At 30.0% G+C, this 13376-nt stretch overlaps 1 protein-coding gene across 1 annotated transcript in view; it reads left to right on the top strand.

Annotated features, from left to right (window-relative positions):
• Nucleotides 1-13376, top strand: part of LOC135930232 (uncharacterized) — a 38440-nt gene that overhangs the window by 20083 nt on the left and 4981 nt on the right. The window contains exons 12-18 of the mRNA XM_065467015.1: nucleotides 85-323; nucleotides 3389-3675; nucleotides 4363-4481; nucleotides 4898-5090; nucleotides 7292-7379; nucleotides 7590-13062; nucleotides 13126-13308. Coding sequence (XP_065323087.1) covers nucleotides 85-323; nucleotides 3389-3675; nucleotides 4363-4481; nucleotides 4898-5090; nucleotides 7292-7379; nucleotides 7590-13062; nucleotides 13126-13308 — 6582 coding nt within the window. The remainder of the gene's footprint in view (nucleotides 1-84; nucleotides 324-3388; nucleotides 3676-4362; nucleotides 4482-4897; nucleotides 5091-7291; nucleotides 7380-7589; nucleotides 13063-13125; nucleotides 13309-13376) is intronic.

Consider the following 13376-nt stretch of genomic DNA (forward strand, 5'->3'; position numbering starts at 1 on the left):
GACTTTTTATCTTTTATTATAAATAGAAAAATAAAACTTATATTATATATATAATATATGATTATCAAATTTATTACATTAAAGCCACCCCAAACATAAAGTCGCGATAGACCCTCCTTCCAATAATATATTCGCTTTGCAATTAGAAACCTTTCCTGTGTACGACGGCAGGCTTCTTTTCACTCTTTATGTTTTACTCGAACCTCTCGATGTTTATGTTAATCAAGAGGTATTGGATATATTTTCGGGCCTCTTAATCCAGGGAAGAAAGAAGGAAAAGCATATCATCAACACGCTTTTAAAGTTACTTCTAATGGCTACAAGTTAATATTTCTTCTTATTTCTTTAAAATTTATTAATTTAAAAAAGAGTTACATTTTGAAGATCCAAAAATTTTGGTTTGTATTAACATGTTCAACTTATAGCAATTACTAAACAACGATCAATTTTTTAAAAAATATAAAGACCTATTTATTTTTTAATATTAATGGAATCACGTGGTCCAGTCCGATCTACTATATATCATCCCGCAAGTATTAAACCACTAAGTTGGCTTCAGAAAAAAGACGATCCTCACGGGATTCGAACCCAGAACCTTCGGATTGAGAAATATACTCTTATCCGACTAGGCCTGAGACACTCTTTGAAAATGACTATTTTTAGATATATATATAAACAAGTGTTACTCGATCGTATCAAAATTTGATTCGTTACCATGTTATATCTAACATTAACCAAAAATTTTACACCTTTGTGGATAATTTTTTTAAAATGCAATCATTGCGACATGATTACAATTTTTTTAATGTCCAATAAACGAGATAAAAATGTTAGCTTTTATAGATCTATTTCATGATTGTTAGTCGGATAAAGTATAATTTTTTTATCAGCAAAAATATGTTTATATTTGTAGTAAGCCTGTCTTCGCAGGTAATTAAAATGCGAATTTTATAAAAATAATACTTTTTTTTAAGATGCGCGTAATAAAATGCGTGAAATTCGCCAAGACACTCACTTCTGTTTAAATTGTTTATAAAAATTTGCGAATATATGCCCGAATATGCGCATTTTGCTAGCAAAGACAAAGTTTTATACATTACATTATATATATATCACATTATAATATATATTTATAGTTTTTTACATTAAATATAATATTTATTAATAAAATTTAATTATGAGGGTAAGGTTAACTATAATTTTAAACCTTTATAGGTAGTTATATTAGCAAATTATGTTTGTATAGATTTTACGACCCCTCTATTATATATAATTTTATCCCATTAGGGAAGGATCATTACTAATTACAATTATAGATATAATAAATATTAATATTGTCCCATACCCTTTTTTTTGAAATTTTGTATAACATTGATGAATTATCTTGTATTATTATACGGTGTGTAGGAAATTATATAAAATTACATTTAGAAAGAAGAAGATGGCCCTATGTAATGTAATATATAAATTTAACCCATTATAGGGATTGCAAATTAATTTATAAGGATCAAAATAGCCCCTTGTTTAATATATAATTTTAAACCATTATAAAAATTTACAATACTAAGATGGAAAACAATATACCCCCCCCCCCCCTCCCCCCATTTTTTTTGAATTGTTGGTTTATTAGATAATGTTATAATATCTCCTCAATAAATAAACCATAAAATACATTGATAATTTAAAATTATTTCTATTGTGTTATATGATTACTACTAATTGTTAGCACAATTTTTAGTTATTTTTATTTAATGTTCCCTAATTTATCCATCAAATGCAAAATTATGGTATAAACATTTTGTCTTTTTTTAAACCGGTGCATGTAGCAAGTATTATTAAAAAAAAATTTTTTTTGATGTTAAATAAAAATTTATATATAAATGTATGTTAAAAAAGAACATGTAAAATATTTAAAAAAAAGAACAAATATATGAAATTAAAAATAAAAATTAAACAGAAGAATGCTGAATAATTCGAGCCAAGAATTTTTAAACATTAAATAATTGGAACGAGTTATTGTGATAGCAATGTTTTGTTTGAGTTTATAAAAAGGAGAGATATGTGTTTTTTTCCTTATGAATTTGGAAATCATTTTGAAATGATTCAAAGCGGCTTGCTCAAATGAGCAGGATGATGTAGCTATGATGGGGACAAAGTGATTATCACCCACCAGATAAGAATATTTTTGACATTTTCTCAGCCCCGAGAAGAGGGTCATGTACATTATTAAAAGGGGCAAGGGGTCTATGCAAGTAAAATCCCAGACCAGGGTTTGCCAGAACTATAGTTTTTATGCCAGGACGTTTTTTATATATGCTGAACGTGGGCTCAAGAATGCATATAGATTGCCTTATCGAGAAATGTAGCACTTAATCGATTTGAAACTATATTATATTGTTTAAATTGTAATAATATTTTCTTAATCATAATCGAAGAAATAGATAATTTAAACCTTAGGACAAATTATCACGATTAAAGACTATAAATACAATTAAAATATATATAAAATTATTGTGATATAATTATAGTTAAAGAATAAAAAGGGACTTATTACAATTATCAAGATTATTTATTATCTAAAACATCGGAGGCTAAGTATTGATACCTTATAATACAATCCACTAGGGGTGTACCGATACCACTTTTTGGAGGCCGATCCGATCCGATATTTCAGATATTAAATTGATATCGGCCGATAACCGATCCGATATCATATCTAATTTTGTATTCTGCAAAGATACCGGTTTTAATTTTTAATATACTTTTTATTAGTACAACATCTATAATTTTACTATACCATAACATATGTCATTTAAATATATTATAATGGTCAGTTATAGTTTATATTCAATTCAATTGCTATTATTTATATAATAAGTAATAACATTAATCTATTTACCTAATTAGTAATAAAAAAATATATTATGAAATTTGAAATTAATATTTAAAATTAATATATCGAAGATTTCTATATCAGAGATATGTCGGCGGTGATGGGGACTGTTAATATCACTAGCATCACTAAAAACAGATACTGAAGAGATTAATGAACACTTTTTTAAACAGAATGCGAAAAAAATAACTATATTGCAGAATGTTTATTAACTAATTATTTCTATTAAAAAAATTAAACATAAAAATGTATTTCGATTTTATTTATAAAAATAAATGGTTTTTTAGATATAACTTTTTTTAAATTTTGTTAAAAGCGCCATTTTATATCGGATCGGAAAATTTTATAATATTTGCCGATAATCGATATTTTAAAATGAGCGAAATATCGGCCCGATCCGATCCGATATAAAATATCGGTACATCCCTACAATCCACCATCAAATAGAGCCACTTCTGATCTATAAACTCTAAAATATTTGTATTTTTTAATAAGAAATCTGCTACAACGCCTTGTCCAAAACTTACAGGTCTCGCTATTCCATCATGCTGAAAGGAGACATAAATCTTCCTCATGCTAATTTAGAATTCCTTCGCAATGAACGGGAAAATGATATGAATTTGATCGTTAATATGGGCCGAATAAAATTAGATACTCATCTTCCATCCAACAATGACATTGGTAATATTGACAAATATTACCGTGATCTAATCGACGAAGATACTACTAACAATGAGAAAAACTTGTACGAAACGTTGTACATTAAATTTCAAGACTTTAAGGTATATATTTTTATGAAAGCATATAAGATTTGATATAACATAAAGTCAAAAAACTCAGTTTTATTAATTAATATTATTTTGATGAATCATTTTTTTACTAACATTGTGAAATTTAATTCAATTTTTTTGAAATTATTATTTTTTGTAAATCTGTTTTTTTAATATTTATATTTGATTGATATCAAATCAGAGGCATCACTAGCCTTTACAATCTCAGAGGGCTCATAAAAATTTTAAATTATTTACAAAATTACCTTTTTTTTAGCCTTTTCTTTTTTTTTATTTAATCTAACTTACCTTTTTTTAAAATATTCATAATATTTCAGCGTGCGACTGTATGGGATATATCATTATTTATATTAAATGAGGAAAAATCAAGACAATTATTAGATTACAATAGTATTTCCAAATTCTCATTTTTAGTCGCGTGTATTTTCAAAGAATTTGGTATCGTTGATATTGTCAAAATTTTTATTTTGTATTCGTTAAAATAGAATTTTTTTAAAAACACAAACAGATTTTTAAATTTCTTTTAAAAATATTACTTTTCATTCATTTACAAGAAAATTAATACGCCTAATTTAAACAGAGGTTAGTAAGAAACACTCAATTTAAAAGCCCTATAAATTATATTTACAAATAAAGGCCAGAAATTTTAATTTATTTTTTTAAAAACATTTAATTTAGTTTTCATATCGAATCCTGCCTCTGACCGAAGATTGGTTCCATATTTTTCCGAATTGCCTAGATTTTTCCGTTAAAATCAACAATCTATTAGAAACTTTGTTTTCCACCAAAATTCCTAAGTAATGTTAAAAAAATTTTTTTATAAAAAAATATATTTAGACTAAGAATAATTTTGCAATTACATAAAAGGGTTAGAAAAATCATTTGAAAAGTTAGCCATTAATGTAAATATAAACTAAGACTGTAGGAAGAAGAGATAATGACTCAAATTAAAATGTTATGAACGTTTAAAATATGCTTTTTCAGAAAAACGAATTTGTCGAACACGATTAAACAGAAAAAATGACTTATTAATATCTAAATTATAAGGGCTAGCTACACTCAGATACTATTCAGAATAATTGCTAAGAAGAGTTATCATAAATATGCTTGAGTTGCGTGAAGCAGAATCTTGTGGAGCAGCTGATAAATTTTTATTGAAAATAGAATTTTTTAAAAGAAAAATATTACATTTTAAAATCTGATTATTGAAAAGAGTCAAAATGGAAACCTCAATATTGCCATTTAATATCCATATATCCAACACGATGATTAAATATATTTTATCGCTAATCGAAGTGGAATATGTTAGTAATTTATTTTATTATCTACTCCATTTATTGGCACTCAATTTCGATAAATCACCAAAAGATATATTAGACGTCATATACATCGATTTGTTTCCTCAGGTATAATTCATATTCACAAGTAATATCCATATTTAAACTGTTAAATTTCTATCTTTTACAAAAACGATCATTCATTGATTTTTTTGTAAAATTTTAGAATAACCTATAATTTACTATTAAAAACTATTCTTTGAAAATATTAAAAAATTATTAAAATTAGTAAAAGAAAATTAAGGTGGAAAAGTATGGCATTGCCAATGAGATATAATATTACTTAGACTGACAAATAATTTATTTAAAGGTGTATTAAAACTAAGAGGTCTGCATTGGGCGGGTTTTTGGACCAAAAGCCCGCCCAACCCGCCCATAGTTTTCAAAAAAATATATAAAATTTGTCTAAATTCCTTACCCGCCCGCCCATCAGTCTAAAATTTTTTACCCGCCCGCCCATTATTTATAAAAAATTTTAACCCAAGTCTACTTATAAAATTTAATAATGATCATTCTTTCAATTTTTCAAACATCTAATAAAAATATTTCAGCATTACACCTCTACAAAAAGTTTATAATTTAGGAAATTAATTTAAGCATAAAAAAATATTCAATTTAAATTATGAACAATTTATTTGATCAAATAGAATATTTATGAAATAAATATAAATATAAAATTGATATTATATGTAATTATAATGAAAAAATAATAATGAATCTACATTTTCTGGATTCTAACACGTTCTTCTTTGTTCTAAAAACCTTCCAGCAATGCTAAATCCTCGTTCAGAAGAAGCACTAGTTGCAGGAATTGCCAATATTTTTCTTGCTAATCTTGATAGCTTTGGCAAATCTCTTGTCGTTTCCACCAAAGTAGGATATCCATCTGAAGTATATCTTCTATCTCAAGTGTTATCCGGATGTCTCGTATACAATATATGTAAAACTCTTTTTTGAAGTGAGTACGAAGATTAATCTGCCATTCCAAAATAAAATACCGTGCTATTTTCGTAATCGTTTCATGCTATTCGGAATAGTAACAGAACAAAATACTATACAGTTTTATAAACCAGACCTCGAGTTAATATTAGAAACAGATGCATCTAACCAAGGATTTGGAGCTGTATTCATGTAAAAATATGATAATGGTAACGAATTTCCAATAGCTTACCAAGACGCTGAAAAGAATTATTCTAGAATAGACAAAGAAGCAAAAGCAATAATAAACGTCGTAGAAAAATCTCACAACTATTTGTATGGACGAAAATTTAAAATTTGAACAGACCACAAACCTTCAATAAAGATATATGGTAATAACAGAGATTTAAGCTCATTAACAAACCAAAGATTATTACGTTGGGTTTATAAATTATCTGCATATGATTATAATATAATGTACAAGAATGGCGTTAATAATATAATTGCAGATGCTTTATCGCGAAACCCAATAGAGAAAAATGATGATAGAATAACAAGTGAAAATAAAACAGTGAAATATATTAAATCCTACTTATGACACATTAACTCTATCAAGAAAAGAAATGGTACAAAATTACAAAATCAGATTTACAAGCTTTTAGAACAAGAATAGATGAAATAGAAAATGATGACTATTTTATTTTGGAATGGCAGATTAATCATTCCGTACTCACTTCAAAAAAGAGTTTTGCATATATTGCATACGGGATATCCGGGTATTACAATAATGAAATCCATTACGAGACATTATATATGGTGGGAAAAATTAGATAAAGATGTCGAAAAACTAAAGTGTTCTTTACTTAAAAAAACGATTGGTACAAAAAAAAGAAATATTGTTATTGATCATAATTAATTATGATTTTCTTTAGTTTGTTTTTGAACGAAAATTTTAAATTTCCTTAACCCGCCCGCTCATTGTTTAAATTTCTTAACCCGCCCACCCGCCCGCCCATAGTTTCAAAATTTTTATAACCCGCCTGCCCATTTTCAAAATATTTTTTTACCCACACCCGCCCCTGGCGGAAACCCTGCCTACAGACCTCTAATTAAAACATATCAGTTTGAGACCACAATTTTAATTTCTCGTGCAAATCATCAATATAAAAAATTCATAAAAAAATAAGAATATCATTTTTTTATAAAATTCTTATAAAGGAAACCAAAATGGCGTGATAAATAAATGAATTCGTAAGTATAGGTAAGTATTTTATGTCATTGGACATAACACATAAAGTTTATTTTTTGATATCATTTAAAATAATTGTTTTTTTTAAAAAAAATCATAAAAGAGTCTTACCAATTATTATCAACCAACCAGGAATTATTTATCGGAAAAATGCTCATGTCACCACGACCTTAAAAACAGCAACAAAAAAAGTAAATTTTATATAAAAGATACAGTTAAATTTTATATTTCATCATTCGATCACTTAATTTTTTTGAAACTTTCTGAGGACCATTTTTTTTGAAACTTTCTGAGGGCCATTTTTTTAGAAAAATTTTGGTTTCTCTTATAAAATAATATTATAGTCCACTACGCGGAGACTAATTATACACGATAAATTTAAATTTAAAAAAAAAATAAAGTTACCAATGATGTCATCGATTATTTGAAGGTCAACAGGGGAAAACGAGACATGAATGACGATATACTAACGGAAGTATTGCGGGACTACGAAAAAGTTCACGATTTTTTACGTAGTTTGGCTTCTTACTATACCTTCACTGTTGTATTCAAAGAAATTAGCCTCAAATATCTTATTGATTCTTTCCATAACGAACACCCGGCTAACAAAGATCTAATCATTATACGAGAACACCAACCCCAAAATTTTATTTCTGCCTACACCATAAATATGCGAAACCTCGAATTTATATCAAAATCGCTGGCTTATACCTTCGAATATTACCATTTACTCCAATTCGACCTTCAATCGTTGAGCGTAGTCGATGAGATTACACCTCTTTTGAAAAATGCCATCAACGTATTCACATCGTCGCCTTTCTCCCTTGAGCAAAAATTAATTTTATTTGAATCTCATTCTACTAAACCATTTATGTCTGCCATATTAATGTTCAAAGAGAAAGAACTCTCATCCGAGTTGATAAACACTCCGTCCTTGAAATACTTGTGCGATGGTTATTCACGATCATCCCTACCGTTGAAATGCGATAAATATTACTATCGCATTATTAACAACATAAAAAGTTTACAAAATATGGCTCATTTTCACGTCAATTCTTTACAATTACGTATCTCGGAGATGAGCGTTATCAACCTATGCAGGGTATTGAAGATATCTTCTACTGAATATATCAAAACACCTTCGAAATCAGCCCATTTGCGTGTGAACCACCATGCCCCTATCAAAGCCTGCTATAGAACACTCACGACCGAATTTCGGGAGCGATTTGATTCGTTTACCCTCTTAGTAAACGTTAAAAAATTTAGGGCGGACTTTATGAAGGAAAATGAGTTTCATTCGCATACCATAACCCATTGTAAAAATCACAATATATTGACTAAATTTATTTACACCTTCGATGCTTCTAATTTTGAATTTTGTTTGACTGCATTTTTAAACCCTTTACTATATGACTTAACCAATAACGTGAAACGTCACACCGCGTCCTTGCCTTACATACATAATCAGTTTAAACGAACCATTAAACTCGCTAACATATTATCGCGTATACTTTTTAAGATAGGCCTGCAAAGGTTTAAAATTTTTACTAAGGATCTTAATACTTTCGATAAAGGTCCCCTACGCGAAATAATTATATTTGATACCTGGACCTTCTCTCCCCCTATCTATCTTGTTAACATATTTTACGATTCTAAGAGCAAAAACTTTATTAACAACTTCGGCAGTTTTGAATTTTTACTGAACCCTGATTTGTATCAGTCGTTTATATATTTTTGCGAAGACAATTACATAAGGGCTCTCATGCTTTTAATATTAGGTGTTAGTGGCAGATACTGCGGCATACTCCTCAACGTCTTGATATTAGATTTCGATATCTCTCAGGTTTTTAATTTCACCATTCAACGCGGCATGTTGATTTTTCTCTCCCAAGATACTTTTCTTGACCAATCACAGGCCCTTGAGATATATTGGCACAAAGTTTATTGCATGGATCTCCAACATTCAATCGAACAAATTCATTATCTGGATTTAGCAAATTTTTCTAAGGCCTCATCGAAATCGAGCATTTTAAAAATAGACGAACTCGCCGTTAAAACCGCCACGTATCAAGATTATGCGTTTAAAAATTATAATTTGATATCCACCTATCTTTTTTTGGAAATCCAAACTTTACCCGTATATCTTAATTATTTTGAAATTGGTTCCACAGGGAAAGCGAAAGACGTTATTTATGCGAAAGTTTTCTTCACTTCGATGGCTCTTAACATTAATATCCGATCCTTAATGTTATTGTTAAGGTTTATATCATACCTCTTTAATTTGACAGATTATTACAAATCGGGCAAATACTCATCTCTCTACCTCAAAGCACCTATTCCATCTTTCCATTTTACGATAACCAAAAACATAAATCTCAAAGTCATTTGCAATCAGCTGCAAGGTTATTTTTCTCGTCTTAACGATCAATCGCACTCAGAAATGATACACTTGGTAGATTATTTTAAGTTCGAGGTAAACACTTTATCCCTTAACTACGACTTATATCGTGCGTCTTCACTTATCGAACTAAAGTTTGAATCTTTAGATTTATACATTAAAAATGACTCAAATACCGTTCGCGATGATTTACGATATGCTAAACTATTAAACATCTCTTGTCCCAACAATAAAAAAGCTCATTCATTTCAAACAAGAGTTACACACGTAGGTGGAAAGATTATATTGAAAGCTACTGTTAACGTTGTCGCGTTTAAAGTAACACCGGCCTCAGTGAGAACATTGAAAAAGTTGTTGCCATGTTTATTGAACGATGCCTTTAGTTTAAATCTAATCGATGAGTTTTCTCATGTTATTCTATTTTTGACAGGAGTGTTGAAACACGTCACAGCCGATTTTTTTCTAAATCTTTGTAACCAAATATCGATATATTATGGAGAAAATAACGACGGGAAACGGTTTACATTAGGCAATTCTGTAATCTTACTTTTTCATTGGCCACTCGCAAAGAGTTGCGGCTTGAGATTTGATATCTTAGACATATATTTATTATGCTCAAGTTTGGACTCTTCTTCTGGCCACGACGATAGACGGATAGTGGTGCACCCCTTTTCCTTGAAATTAGGTATTTTTGGGAGCAGTGTATCATTCATAAAAAAAATTATCATATCCCAGCTGTGCGTTCATATATTTCCCGATATTTTTAAAGGTTTTTTCACAATGTACCATGATTATAGCTTCCTATTTTTCGAAGGAAAAAATGAACAATTATGGTGTAACAATTTCTCACGGGAATTTCCTTTCGATTCTCTGTACCAATGTATGGACATGAGCGCAATGTCAATCGCGGGTTTACAAAAATACGACGCGCATGATAATAATGAAAACCTGATCAAAATTATGAATGGAATACGAACATATTTTTTTACCCTTCCGATTAAATCTTTCGAAGTTAAACTAGATATAAATAATATGAACTTTTTTTTGGAAGACGGTAGCTCTTATCCATTGCCTTACATAGCCATCAAATCTACTCTCAAATCGTATTTGACTTTTGACGAAAAATTTATAATTTCCTTCAACTTGAATTTAAAATCTTTTAGCCTAAATATAAACGACACGTCTTGGCAGCCTTTTATAGAACCCAACTCGGAAGATTTGCAGCCCGGTGTATTTTGGAACGTGTATGGGTTTATGATCATTGATTGTTACGGTATATTTGTAAATAATCAATACCCTTATGGGGACGTTCCACAAAATGAAGATTTAATCGATATTTGGTATTTTAGAAAATTAATTAGCGATTTAAAAGCTAAATTCTTGACAGGGAACTCAAAAGGGAATCAGGTTTTACCAGACCCCCGGGTTATAAAGAACAAAATTACCCTTATAGTATGTATCGATAATCAAGCCAGTATAAACGTGACACTTGACCTTATTGTTATTTTGAATCAAATGATACAAAATATTTTGAACCCCTGGCCTTCAATTCCTTCCATAATCCTAAAGAATAACTCGGGACTAAAGATAGGCAAAATAAGTCCTTTCAAGATTTTAAAGGAAGGCATCGAACACATGGCTGATTCTTCTGTCTATCATTTAGAACCCATTTATCTTTTAAGCCATAATAACGAAGATGCCAATTTCCGTGATAACTTTCAAAGCACCATCTCATCGACCAATTGCTCTATTCTCACATGCGCCGTCAAAAAGAATTCTAGATTCCCCGGTGCCGTCTCGAACAAAAATATAAAGCCGGGTTTCAATTTATATATCTCGCTAGAATCCGGAGCCGGGCAGCATCCATTAAACATTCCTTTGCTAAAACTGAATAGTTTAATTCGATACGATATTCCTGACGGTGAAGCGACTCGTGATTATAACTTATACTCGTATTCGCGCGTGCACAAAGGTAAATATATCGTTACCCTTTTCTCAGGTCACAGACTAGTGAACGCCACTACAAATCTGAATCTTAAAATAATGGTAGTTACAAACCCAAAGTGTTTAAAATCTCGTTTTCTATTGAGATATGTGCACACGTTGAAACCAGGAAGTTCTTTCGATATACCTCTTTCACTGCTCATCGATGACGAAAAATTGCTAGTAAAGCCGTTTTTTAGTAAGTGCCGGAGCGATTTTACCTTGCTATCAGTGGATCGATCTATATTACAGAAGGTGGTGAAGGAAGGCGGGCAAATTTTCGAGTTCAAAAATAGACTAATCAATTATGAAGTAAGCGGCCTCACTCCTCTCTACCTTAAGCTGGAAAAAGATCTCATTTTGCCTGATTACGATTATAATTTTATAAGCGATAACCCTATAGAGAGGTACGCGTTTAAAACGCCTCTTATTATATACAATTATCTACCGTTGGATATAACCTTATCATTCTCACAACCAAAGTTATTCAAAATTATCAAACCGACAGAATATATTATTCAGTCTCAAGGTCAACTTTCTATTTATGAAATAGACCCCTTGACCCAAGATTTAAGCCTTAAAGTAGGCGTAAAAGATTATCTTGGACATGATTGGGAGTTTAATTTCACGCCGGGGTACGAACTAAAACAGGTTCCTTACATAATTAATTTCTTTCCTACTACTGATCACCAATGCTCATCCAAATCCCTTTCCGTGAGAATTAAAAAGAATTCACCGCCGGTCCGTTCCTCTTATTCTCTTCATTTTTATTCGCCCTGCTACTTAGCCAATCACACCGAAAGCCCCATATTGCCTTATAAGGATGGCAAAATTGTCTCTGAAAATCATGATTATCTAAAGAGTTACACTAAATTTTTCTTGATGGACGCTGACTTGAGCTTAAAGTTCGATAATTTTAGATTAGCCTTGTTCCCTTATTTCGCTCGAGACAGCGTGATTTATAATTCTGACCCGTTTTCTTTGATAAACACCGAAAACAATTTTTCTCTCGATTTTCACGCCGCTAAAACAGTTGAAGAAATAGAATCCTTACGAATTCCCGAATCTGTGCAATTGTTCGTTTATTTAGAAAGAACAATCAACATACCATCTTATATCATAGTGCATATTTATCCCAAATGCATGATTGAAAATACTACAGATTACGACTTAACACTATTACCGTCCAGGGACAGTAGAATTATCTCCGGTAAAAGACTAGTTCAATTTCCAGTCATTGACTATGATGACAGTTTTTCTATAAAAATCGGGCCCAATAAATCCCACGCATATTTCCCTAAAGATTCAAAGTGCAACACTTTAGTTTTGGTTAAAATCAACGATAACAGGATCCCAAAGGCAAATATATTGTTCATAAAAACTGAAGAATTCTTGGAAACTATTCTGGTAATTCCAACATTTGATAGCAAGGAGATTTATATCTGTTTAAAAAGTTATCCTTTCGAATTCAATCGCTTAATTAAGTTTCAAAAGTATGTATACATTCATATAAAATAAATTTTGCATAATTTTAAATTTTATTTATTATTCTCAAGATTTTTTAACAAAGATATCCCTTTACTACTTATCAACCTATGTCCGCATTTAAGCATAATAATAAAACAAAAAAATGCAAAAAATGACAATTCTCTCATCTTAAACCCCAATCAATACATGTATTACGCGTGGGAGGATATGTCATTAGATAAATCTTTAGTGTGGGATCTTGTCATTTCCAGGTAATCTTTATGTATTTATACCATTTTTTTAAAAAATTACATAAGTTTAAAAAAAGTTGAATTTTTTT

Source organism: Gordionus sp. m RMFG-2023, chromosome 5 (genome assembly GCF_954871325.1).
Source record: "Gordionus sp. m RMFG-2023 chromosome 5, tfGorSpeb1-WG-v2, whole genome shotgun sequence".
Lineage (NCBI taxonomy): Eukaryota > Metazoa > Nematomorpha > Gordioida > Chordodea > Parachordodidae > Gordionus > Gordionus sp. m RMFG-2023.